The sequence below is a fragment of the Cyphomyrmex costatus genome, unplaced genomic scaffold, assembly GCF_001594065.2.
Source record: "Cyphomyrmex costatus isolate MS0001 unplaced genomic scaffold, Ccosl1.0 scaffold3300, whole genome shotgun sequence".
Classification (NCBI taxonomy): domain Eukaryota; kingdom Metazoa; phylum Arthropoda; class Insecta; order Hymenoptera; family Formicidae; genus Cyphomyrmex; species Cyphomyrmex costatus.
This window is the reverse complement of record NW_017277452.1, coordinates 714-14266: the sequence shown is the minus strand read 5'-3', so window position 1 is coordinate 14266 and position 13553 is coordinate 714. Positions and strand designations below refer to the sequence as shown.

General features: G+C 26.3%; 1 protein-coding gene across 1 annotated transcript in view; it reads left to right on the top strand.

Annotated features, from left to right (window-relative positions):
* The window catches only part of LOC108775982 (uncharacterized), a gene marked incomplete at its 3' end in the record, with an annotated part of 28352 nt that extends 17898 nt beyond the window's left edge, over positions 1-10454 (top strand). Inside the window, exons 16-24 of the mRNA XM_018542463.1 lie at positions 38-349; positions 434-503; positions 977-1108; positions 6063-6226; positions 7523-7899; positions 8271-8545; positions 9243-9433; positions 9988-10152; positions 10391-10454. Of these exons, the coding sequence (XP_018397965.1) occupies positions 38-349; positions 434-503; positions 977-1108; positions 6063-6226; positions 7523-7899; positions 8271-8545; positions 9243-9433; positions 9988-10152; positions 10391-10454 (1750 nt within the window). The remainder of the gene's footprint in view (positions 1-37; positions 350-433; positions 504-976; positions 1109-6062; positions 6227-7522; positions 7900-8270; positions 8546-9242; positions 9434-9987; positions 10153-10390) is intronic.
* Between the last annotated feature and the right edge of the window lie 3099 nt (positions 10455-13553).

The window sequence follows — 13553 nt, the reverse complement described above, 5'->3', positions numbered from 1 at the left end:
AAATATATATATTTTTTCTTATGGATACACATTTTAGACTTCGACGAGGAGAAAAATTTCTATATTGTACTGGCATGATAGCAGCCAATAGGACTACTTGGGATAGAATGTTCGAATTATGTTTAAATGGAGAACTAACAGAGCAAGAAAACAGATTATGGTTGAAAGGTTTGAGTTGCGCTGAAGATCCTGATATCATCATAAATTATTTAAAAATTTTAGCATCAAATATTTCATTATTTCGCGATGATGTGCATTCTGACGTCTTCAGAAATATTCTTAAGAGGCACGTGTGCAACAATAAAATCTTTAAATACATATTAAACAATTTTGAGATGATAAAACCTAGGTAATAATATTTCTCTTCGTAAATGTCAATTATATTGATTCTTTTAATCATAAGAATTTAAGAAGTTTTATTTTGTTTTAATAGATCACTTAGTACACCTACATTGATAAAACTTATACTTGACAACGTTAATTCTTTTAATCAAATTGACAAGGTAAATATTTTATAATTCAATATTCATTATTATTGATCTATTGTGTACATTCAGAACGACAACCACTCACTGAGGGTTATCAATGAGCGCTTTCATCCGATTGACATATTCCGTTAGATCTTAAAGTGTAGAGTAGTCAGATTAAAGAGCTCACTGAGCGTTCACTGAGATTTATTGTCGTTCGAATTAAAATTCTGCAGGAAACTCAAAAATCGGATCTTTTTATTCGATCCTTTCAAGAAAATCATGCTATTGTGAATTACAATAATTCATTCAATTCTCGTAGTTCAACCTTAAATTAAATTAAAAGGACAATCTTTTGACGGTGAACATTTCTGTATTTAAGGAATTCAATATACTTTTTATACATGCTATAATCTTAATATTATATTAATTTAAAAATTATAATGTACTTAATTGCTAGATAAAAATAATTTACTATTTATTCAGTACCTCCAACTAACCTGTTTCAGGTGGAAAAATTTTCACAAACTAATTTTAATGAAAATTCAAACACATTGTCTGAAATTAAAAAACTGATAGCCTATAGTAAAGAATATCTTAGGAAAGTCACAGCCAATGTTAAAAGACAGTTTAAAAATTACGTTAGGAATTAATTTTCAAGATATTCATCTAAAAAGAAGTGATCATTCATAATAAAAAATAATCTAACGCAAAACTTATACTTATCTATTAACTTTCTAGAACTAATATTATGTTTATATATTATATGAAATTGTAAATTATATATTTATTTTTAAAAAAATTATAATATTTTTCAATTTTATAATATTTAGAGTATTTTATTAATAGTCTATGGAAATTATTAATAAATTTTTCTAATACATTAATCTTTACTTGATGATAAATAATTTATATTTATATAATATGTAACATAATACTCTTTGACGTTGTTTGTAAGATATTTTTATAAACTTTGTGTGTGTGTTACTCTCTGATTTATTACATTTAGTTTCAGAGCACTTGTAACTGAACTGTTCAAGTGATATATATATATAATTATTTTTTAGATGTTATATATATATGTATATAGTACTATTGCTTTCTAATAACAAATATCTAAACTATGTGCTTATAGCATTATTATTATTATTATTATTATAGATGTTGATTTGGATTATTTGAAGTAGAAAATATAAGTATAGATAAATAGATAAATAGATAAAATAATAAAGTTATTTTGTAATAAAATGCTAGCTGTAATAAAAATCTTTATTTAAACAGAAGTCATTATTATATAAAATAAACACGTTTCTGTAGATTCCTAATATTTTATAATGTACATAACACATATTTTCTTCGTTTTACACTTTATTTGCAAAAATAATTCCTTAAAGCAATTATCCTCATTAGGTCCAATTTTCAATAAAAATTAAATAATATCAGACATATATATATGCACATAGTCAAAGCATAGAAAAAGAAAACACAAATATAATAGATATATTAATCACATTTCTATCGAATTGCTTTAATGATTTGAATACATTATTCCATTATAAAATATATTGCAAAAAAACACGTTTTTATGTTAAGATATTATCACAAATTTTTCATTGTTGTTTTTTTAATATATGTATATAAACTATAATGTATTATGAAATACTGCTTATTAAATTTAATAATATAAAATAACCTCTACATCAAATAAACTGTAGAACGTAACGCGTTCAATAAAAATTTGTTATAATTATTTAATTTCTTTATAAGAAAATTCTTATCCTTTAATCGTTTATAATTCAAGGATTCTATAAGTCTAGGACATGTTTTTTGACATGACCTTATACAGCATATTTAGATGACATGTACATATGTGATAACATATATTGATATTGTAGTCTGTACTCGAGAACCTTTCAAGACGGTAAGATGACAACTGCAATTAATTACTTACAATTAATTATAAATTAGTCAATTAGGAATAGCAATTGCATGTTAATCTGCATATAAGTAATACAAATTATTTTATTTTTGTTATTTCTCATGTATTTTTCTCGTAGCAATCGAAAATTACCATGTTAATGACGCTACACGTTTTCAAGGAAAAATTAGTGCGTTAAAATAAAATCTTTATTCACTACATAGTTACGAAATCGCAATCACTTATGCTTCAGTTATTTAAAAACAAATTCAAAGTGTTTAATTTTGTTGGTTTAATTTTGAATTACTTTTTAAGTGAGCATAAGCGATTAAAGCATAAGCGATATCATAACAAATTGAATATTGTAAAAAATGATTTACTGTATCAATATACCAATTTTTTCCCGAAAAGAACATTATTATTATAATAATTTGTAGTTATCATAAAAAAATACATGAGAAAATAAGACAATATAACTTCCCTGAATGATTATGAAACATATATGTTGTAATATTTTTTTTATATCAACGTTATAATTATGTATATATTGTTTTATTTCTGATGGTGAATGTATTTTATACATTTTATAAATTTTAATGTATATATATCAATTTTGCGGTTTACATTATAATAAGTTTTATGTTATATATAGTATAATAAGAGAGATTTATGTTATATAATTGATGTACATCTGAGGAGGGTTAATCATACGGTTGAAACATGTAATGTTAATTTGTCGAATGCTAAAGTAGAATTTATAATTGTATTTCATTACTTTATTCGAATTTTTGATAAATTGTTTCTATTTATTTGGCTTTTGCTAGTTCTATTGTATTACATAATTGTATTTTATACAGCCAAATGAAAATAACTTTCTTGAATGTCTAAAATTATCTTTCAAATTTAATAAATTAATCCTTTATCATGATACTTTAAGACAGAATTTTATGAAAATAAAAATGACAAAATTAATTATAAACATGAGTACATTAAAATGTACAGAATATCAAATTTAAAAAAATAATAAATTAAATCAAATTTAAGAAGATATTAATAATTTTTCTAAAATATAGATCGTATATATAATTTTTTAATAAAAATCAAAAGTTATTTTTTTCTTATTAATAACTCTATACTTATATAAAAAAATTAATATAATACAAAGCTTTAGATTTTCAATTTAGACTTCAATATAACTTTAGGCATTATTGTATAATATTATATTTGGTTTTCTTTTAACAAAAATCGCAGATAAGATAAAGAAGGATTCGATATGATAATTCTAAAGTTATTATATATCGGCTTAATATTAGCCGTAAGAACTTCTTCCCTCGGTAATAACTTAGAAATTATTGATCGTTTACCGAACAACACGAAACCAGTTCATTATGATATCGATATAACACCGTATTTAGAAGAAGGCAATTTTACTTTTTACGGTGAATCTAATGTCAAAATCGAGATTTGTTACGTACTGTCAGAAATAAGCTTACACTCGAGAGACTTAGAAATAAACGAAGAGGCAACAACATTGATTAATGACAAAGGTACAGTTCATAAACCGATGAAACATATCCATAACAGTAAAACAAATATTTTGACACTCAATTTCAACAATGCATTATTACCCGGTCTGTACATATTGCATATGAAATTTGCCGGTAATTTATCAGATCCTTCCAAAAAACAAGGTTTTATGAAATTTTCGTACTATCAACAGCACATGTAAGTAAACATTAAAATAAGAAAATATATTTGCAATATATAAACAGTTTTTCTTACTATTTTTTTCTATTTTTATTATTATCTTCATACATAAAAAATTTTCCAGTGAAACATAATTATAATATACTATGAATAGATTAAAATTGTATGTACATTTTAATGTACTTTAAACGCTAACTTCATTTTCAATTAAGTTAAAACGATGGCGTTATGCAGTATTTTGATTTTTAATCTTGTCAAAATTTTTATTATATGTAATAATACAAATTATAGTAAACAATTATTAGTATTCATTAAATTCTTATTTTAAACATGAGTGAAAAATTTGCTTCATTTAAGATATTTTATCAAACAGTAGATGGTTAGCTGTAACACAATTCGCGCCAAATAACGCCAGACGAATGTTTCCATGTTGGGATGAACCAGCATTAAAAGCCACTTTCAACATCTCCGTAATGTGCCATAAACACATAGTAGTGTCAAATATGCCAATACTAGAGCAATACTATGAACAAGAAGATATGATAAGGACATATTTTGAGGCCACTCCTGTAATGTCCACTTATGTCGTAGCGATTGCGGTGTTCGATTTCCTTGTGCTCAACACAAATGAAACATTCAACATCAATAAATGGTGGTTTAAACTTAACTCATCTTTCGCATTAAAAGTAAAATTCGCGTATTGTATTTCTGAAAAAATCTTGGAGATCTTGACTCAATATACCAATAGTTCATTGAAAATACTCAAAATGGACCACATCTTGATACCAGGGTATACTGCAGTTAGCAGTATGGGAAATTGGGGACTCATCACTTACGAGTAATATGGATAATTTATAAAAAATTAAGCTATTATAAAGCTAATCATTGGGTGCATCCAGAAGCACGACCGCTCACTAAGCGCTCAGTGAGCTCTTGTACCTATTTGGTTTATATTTTTAGATCTAATAGAATATATGCCAATTAGATAAAAGATTTCTGGATGCAACTAATGCGAATCTTAGCATTCAAAATTTAGTAATTTAATATTTGTGTCTATCACAGATAACCAGAAAATATATATTTTAGATTGTTTTAAACATATTAATAAACATATTAAAAATGGCTTTCTCATCTTTGCTGTCAATTACATTTATCTTTTTCGATATAAAAGTTATAACATTACTACCTAATCGGAATTATTTGTATTTCAGTGAATCAAGTGTTACCTACGATGATGGCAGAGATCCAACATATAGGAAAATAGAAGTAGTGATGTCAGTAGCACGTGAACTTGCATTTCAATGGTTTGGCAGTTTAGTCACTCCATCTTGGTGGACCCATGTGTGGTTAAGTGAAGGAATTGCTTCGTTCACCCTAACATTCATAATCGAAAAGGTTATTAAATATTATTTATGCAAGGTTGTTTGTTAAAAAATGAATTTTATAGAGAAGTATATTTAAAATAAAAATTATATATACTAACAATAAAAAATTTTTCTAATTAAATCTATTTAAATTCTAATTGAGATAACCGAATTTTTGATTGATTTAATCAGAATCTTTTGGTTTATTCATTTTCAACCAAATCATTCTATTCAGTTAAAATACGAAATATCAATTAAATAAAATGAAGTACCATATTTTTATAAAATCTGTCAAGATAGAACCAAGTACAAATAATGCATGCTTTAGTTTCAAACTAATAGTGAAAAAGTTTGTAACACGTTTATTTTGAGACGGATTATAAAAATATTTTTATATAAATTCTTATTAAAACTTAAAGATATTTTTTTCATGCTTTCCTTGAATTAAAGATTTGCTATTTCAATTTTTTTCTATATATTTGAAAATTACTTAATGTTTAGAAATTGTAAGAATAATTTAATTATTTCATTATGATTATTCGATAAAGGAAGTATCTAAAACTTTTCTTTGAATTTTTAATATTCAGTCAAAGCACTTCTTTTTAGATTTTTAAATTACGGACACAGCATCTACTTCAGATTCAGGACATACAACGATGTTTACTTCAAGATACTGTAGGCTCATTAAATTCTGTCACGTTGAAATTTGACAATACTCTTGATCAATTTTTGTCGCTGTATTCTGTTGAAATTTACAAAAAATGTAAGATAATCTAAATAAAATTAAACTGCTGTTTATCCTGATAGCAATTTACGCGCAAATTGGCAGCAAAATCGATCAGATGTTTGCTACAAAACCGTTGGCTACAAGCCATCTGTGTCTGCATTTGCCTATAGATTTGGTGACAACATTTACTGACATATTTTGCAGCAGATTTGTAGTAAAAATCCAGCAGAGCTTGATGACAGAAGTCGATAAAATGATGCTAACAGTGTGCTTCACGAACGCACTCAGCAGTTAGATTGCACGCACAAGCTGTCAAAATAGGCATTTAAATTTTAAATGACTAGATAAGCGCAGACTCTGCTCGGTTTCTGTTGCAATCTGTCGTCAACTTCTGTCAGCAAACTCTGCTCGCAATCTGCTGTCAGATCTTGTCAGCAGACTTTGCTCGGTTTTTGCTATACCAATCTGCTGCAAAACAAGTCAACAGACATTTTCAATAATTTAGCAGCAGTTTGCTGACAATATCTGGTAATACAGATTCTGTCTATAATTTGTTCTTAATCTGTAATCAAAAATTGTCAGCAGGCTCTGGTCTAAATCTGTTTCGGCAGAGGCTTTGCTACCAGAGGGCTTTAATCTTAATGTGTAGCACAAAGAGAAACGGACATGTTGATTAGTCAACAAATACTTCTTTAGCGCAATACATTTTTCTACATGACATAAATTAATTACATATGTACTTTAAATGTATAATTAATTAATATTTTATGATATGTATTATCGCAGCGTCAGTTTTATTACGCATGTTACAAAATACGATTACCTATGATGTATTTCGAAATGGTCTCATTACATATTTAGCCAGACAGTAAGTGTACATGATAAGCATCATATTATTAATATACATATGTCATAATATTAAATATTACATTATAATTAAAATAAATATATATACAATACTTTTATTATAATACTTCTAATAATATTAATAATGAAGTATATATGTACATGTATAGCATTATTAGAATTTGTATATGTTCGACTTTATAATGTTATTCACTTGTAGCTGTACACTTTGACTCGCATTTAAAAAACGCGCTTTTTTATTGCATATTGATAAATATACATTTTTATATGAATTTTGTATAATATACATAACACATTATAATTATATGATAATGGCGTATGATAAATAGAGTCTATCACGTTTTTATTTAATTATAACTTAATATGATAGTTTAAGTTGTATAAGAAGTTTGTACATATATCTACATATAAAATTACATTAAATATTTATTTAGAATCTTCAATATACATTGCCCCATGTTTGTAAAATTTGTAGTCAGTTTAACTCGGTCACTCCAGATGATTTGTGGAACGCCATGCAAAGTGCTCTAAACGAATCTGATATTCCTCATGAAGATTACAAAATAAAAGAAGTGATGGATACTTGGATGAATCAAGAGCGTTATCCTTTTGTACACGTGGAGCGAAATTATGAAACTGGCGAAGTAACCATATCGCAAATACGTGCCCGGCAATTTGAAGAACCTGAGAATAAAACTACTAAATGGTGGATTCCTATAACTTTCGCTACGCAATCCAATCCGGAATTTTCCAATACTGTACCTCATTATTGGTTACAACCAGATCAACACAATATAAGCTTTAAAATTAACCCAAATGATTGGATTATTGTTAATTTGCAACTTACTGGTAAGTACAAATAAAAAATGTAATCTTTTTATTTAGGTGTTTTAATTTGATTTATTATAAGATTTATATTGCATTTTTATGTATTTATTTAATTTATTTGTCCGTATATACTTTATTGTATAGATAAGAGTTTAAAAGAAATTTCTTTAAAATTTCGTCAAATATTATTTAACGTAAAATAATTTATAATCGCTATATACTTTATTGTAACATTAATATAATACGTTACATTTACGTTTTACATAAAATTTTTTTTTAAATTAAATAAATATGAATTTGAAAATATTTAACTATGTGTGAATATATTTTTATAAATACAATCAAAAGATTTAATAATCCACTAAATAACAAATATATATCTATTATAATAGGATATTATCGTGTTAGTTACGATATCAGAAATTGGCAAAAAATTTCAAATTTTTTAAATACGAATGAATATAGCAATATACACGTTCTTAATCGTGCTCAAATTATTGCTGATTCGCATGCCATGGTATTGGATGATCGACTAGAAGGCCATTTACACCTTCTACTGATAAGTTATCTTAGGCGAGATAGAAATTATGTAGCATGGCAACCACTGTTAGACATTATAGAAACTATGCCGACGCCTCTTTTACTGCCAGAAATGAATCACGTCAAGGTAGGACTTTATATGTATATAAATTAAATTAGATAATATATAAAATAATGCGGTTAATCTAAATTTTTTCCCGTAATATAAATTGGTTGCTTCTTAAATTTGCACTTTTTTTTAAAGCAGATATATTACATATAAATGTTATACTTTTTGTCCCTAGTAATTAAATAAATTTGTTTGTACTTGTCATTGTTTGGATAGCAATAAAGAGAACAATATAAAGTACTGAATAAACAATTACGATGTAGAGGGTTACATTTTATGTGAGCACACAATATTTATTTCAATTAATACATTAAATGCCCAATAAATTATGTTTACTTTATCTATTACGTGGAATATTCCACCATGGGTAATATAAACTGTATTGTCATATCTAATGTGTTGATTACGTGTTTGAATAGTATCAATAAACGACCATATATACATATAATATATCCTGCTAATATATGTGGCTAATGTATTACCGCATTAGCAAACATTACAAGCGCACACACGCGCATACGCGCGCTAGCAGAAGTACACCCACGCACACGCATACACGCTCCCTCACACACCTATATGCGCACGCATGCCATGTCATATATAATTATTATTAATATGAATGTACGCCAATATTTAATAAATTTGCGTAAAGTTATTGTACACTAACCATATCGTCTAGAACCGAATACAATAAATATTCCATAACTCTTTATAGAAACAATACAAGTATCTTCTCCACAATCTTCTTCGGCATATGAATTACGTAGAAAATCCTGATGATGACGATATCACAAAACAAATAAGATTAACTGCCATAAAATGCGCATGTAATCTTGGTATTAAGAAATGCAAGAAAATGACCGCACTTAAATTAAGCAAACATATTGCGGATCCCAATACTTACAAGTAAATTTCTTATACACTTATGATTATCTTGTAAATCGTATTTGTGTGTGCATGCATGTTGATAATTTACAGTCGACATTCTGTTTCTTTAAATTATCAAGATTGGATATTTTCTCTTTTCACTTCCGTTCTTGTTCAATGATAACGTAATAGTAGACTAAATATGTCGATGCGTCCTAGTGAGAAATGACAATGGAATCGATGTCGAATTGATGATTTCGACATCGACATCAATTCGATGTCGACTTTATTATCATTTCTCACTGGGATGGGAGATAAGTACATCTAATGACAAATTGCATTACCGACGTATCTTCTGAGATTTTGTTTCTGCATTGTATTTATTATCATGTGATGACAAAACAAGTGTTTTACACTACAAGTGTTTTACACTACAGTGCAAAACAGTAGAGCAGAATGAAAATTAAATTTTACGAAGTTATGATTGTTTAATACAGCAAGATTGTGGATACAAAAATACAGAATGTGATAAAATAGAAATTTGTCTGTTGTATGAAATATATGTATCCTTTCTTGATAAATATACATTTTAGACTTCGACGAGGGGAAAGATTTCTGTATTGTACTGGTATGATAGCAGCCAATAGGACTGTTTGGGATAGAATGTTCGAATTATATCTAAATGGAAAACTAACACAGCAAGAAAACAGATTATTGAAAGGTTTGAGTTGCGCTGAAGATCCTGATATCATCATAAATTATTTAAATATATTAGCGTTAAATACATCATTATTCCGCGATAATGTGTATTCTGATGTCTTCAAAGGTATTCTTAAAAGACATGTGCACAACGATAAAGTCCTTAAATACATATTAAATAATTTTAACATTATAAAACCTAGGTAATAATATTTCTCTTCGTAAATGTCTACTATACTGTTTTTTTTAATTATAAGAATTTATTAAATATAAACATATTTTATTTTGATTTAACAGATCACTTAATGCACCCGCAATGATAAAACTTATTCTTGAAAACGTTTATTTTTTCAAACATATTGACAAGGTAAATTTTATAATTCTATTTTACAGTTATTAATCTAGTGTGTGCGTTCAGAATGATAAGAACTTACTGAACGCTCTCTTTGACTAGCATATTCCTTTAGATCCTAAAGTATAGACCAACCAGATAAAAGAGCGATAAGTGAGCAATTGTTGTTGTAAAATGTATGAATTTAAGAACTAAAGTTCTTTAAGTTAAAGTTAAGATTAAAAAAAAATCGTCGAATGAGGTCATCGCTGAAATAAAGACCTATTTTGCAGAGTTCGATAAATCGTATTTTTCGAAGGAATTAGAAAATGGCAGCGTTGGGAAAAGTGTATCCATCTAAAAGGGTATTACGTTAAAAAATAAAAAATTTTTGTAAAAAACTTGCGTCTTTATTACTAACACGGGTACTTATATTAATTGCCTTCGTACTGCAAAAGTTTCTTATAATAATTAGTATTTAGAATTATAGAAATTTTAAGGGTTATTTATCAAGATTCCATTATTAAATATAACAAATTACAGAAATAGGAAATCAAAAATGGTGTCCTCGATATTTAGTTTTATACGTAGGATTGTAGTAAACGAATTTTTTATTGAAATGAATCTGAGCATGCTCTGTAAAACAAATTGACTACGATTTCTGAATGTATTTATTCATCAAATGAAAAACGTGAATAATGGCAAATTCCAAATGTCTGATCCAAAATGTTTAAGTTCGATTAAAATCACATATTTAATACATGTCATAATAAGATAAGTAGGCCATTATTTGACGTTTTCTATTGCGCACTGCTAAAGTAAGACAAAATTGAAAAAATTTTAAAAATTCCGAAGCAATAGTATTATTAACAACTGATAATTATTTATTTTATCAGATGAAAATAGTTTACTTGATCATTTTACCAAAAAAAAAAAGATAAGAAAAACAACAGCGAGAACACGGATGGGTACTGTTGACATTATTGTTTATCTTTTTTTATTATTTATGATGTAATATTTTTTTTCTTAATTTTGCGTTTACAGTATTTTTTTATTGTTGAATATTTGAAGTATTATAAAAAATGGCTTAATATTTTTCGAATCGTACAGGAAACAATTTTCAGATTTCATGGTTTTTCTCATAATTGAACACGCTAAAGTTTCATTTTTGCCCAATATGTAAACATTCGTTTTGTATAGATGACTTTTATTAGTACTAATTATTATGAAAAACTTTTGCAATATGTTCAATTAATGATAAGTTCTTACATAACAAAAAATCTATTTTCCTTGCATTTTTGAGATACAAAACTACATATTTTTACTATTGCATACGGGTTCCAAACAATATTTTGTGGTTAATTGAGGTTCCACAGAGAATAAAAAATCGAACCATTTTATCTGATACCTTCAAGAAAATTATCTTATTATGGATTAATAATTTATTCAATTCTCACTGTTTATTTTAAATTAAATTATAAAAGATCAATCATTTTACGGCATACATAAATTTCCGCAATTAAGAAGTTAAATATATTAAGGAATTCAATAAATTTTTTATACATGCCACATCTTAATATTATGTATACTTATATCCCAACACGTAAATAAATTACAAATTTTAATGTATCGAATTGTTGCATAAAAATAAATTACTACTTGTCTCGAATTAATTTGTTTTAGGTGGAAAGATTTTCACAAACTAATTTCAATAATGATTCAAAGACTTTATCTGAAATTAAAAAACTAATAACCTATGGTAAAGAATATCTTTGGAAAGTTATAGACAATGTTAAAAGAAAATTTGAATCCAAAAAATTTTATAACGAGAATCTATTTTCACGATATTCACCTAGAGAGAAGCGATCATTCATATATAGGATCAGAAGATAATCTGATGCAAAACATATATTCACCTATATCAACTTTATTATAATAATAATACGACATGTTTATCTATTATATCAAATTGTAAATAATTTATTTTCAATATTTTAAAACTTTGTAATATCAAGTATTACAATTAAGTATTATTATATTATATATATTAATAGATTAGGAAAGCTATTAAGAAAAAATCTTTTGACACATTAATATTTAATAAATGACAAACAATGTTATTGTATTATGAAATGTAATATAATCATTGACGTCTATTGTGAGATATTTTTATAACCTTTATAAATCTGATTTTTTTACATTTAATTCAGAACATTTGTTATTAAATTGTCTGAAGTAATAAATATATAATTTAATACATTAATATGTATAGCTCAATTTGAAAAATAAAAATATAAAACAAGACGGACTTTTAGAGCCAAGCCAGATGTTATGTGCTAATAATTATATAAACATTTATTTAGTATATCATATACAAATAATTAAATGTTTCCACTTTTACATATAGTCCTCCTCAGTGATATTATTAAATTAATCAAAGTTTCGTACATATAACATTAAAAATATAAATTAAATATAAATATTTAACACTATATTTAACACTAATATTAGGGTAAACCCGGTATATACGCCGCGTCAGGAAATACACCGCAGAAGTAAAAAAAAATAGAAGGAGTGGGGATAATTTTCCGTCAATTACTTTGTTACATGCCTTTATGGTATATTAGTATTATGTTATCATTTCAGTTCTTTACTGTTAATATTAATGAAATTATTGCGAGTTAAATCGATTTTTTACTGTAATAAGTAGTGCCATCATAATTTATAATCTACATAAAATGATTATTATAGAGCGTGTAAAAGACTTAGTGGTTATTTTGCAATACATATGTGTAGAGGAATAGTAAAGCATGTTGTATAGCAAAATACAAGTGCTTTGCTCCTGTATTGTTTGTTTAATTAGTTGTCATATATATCCCATCTATTTGGGATATACGGCATTTTTAACGAGCGGGATGCTGTACCGCAGCACAGACGCTCTATTTAAGAAGTTTTTGTTAATTCTAACAATTATACATTGCATTAATGTATAAATGTTGATAAATCTTAAACGATTAAAGATTAATTTCAAAGATTTGAAGCTATTTAAAAAAATTGTATTTAATCCTATTTGTATTCCAATTTTCATTCTGAACAATAAAAATTGTCATATATTAATAAACAATGCAA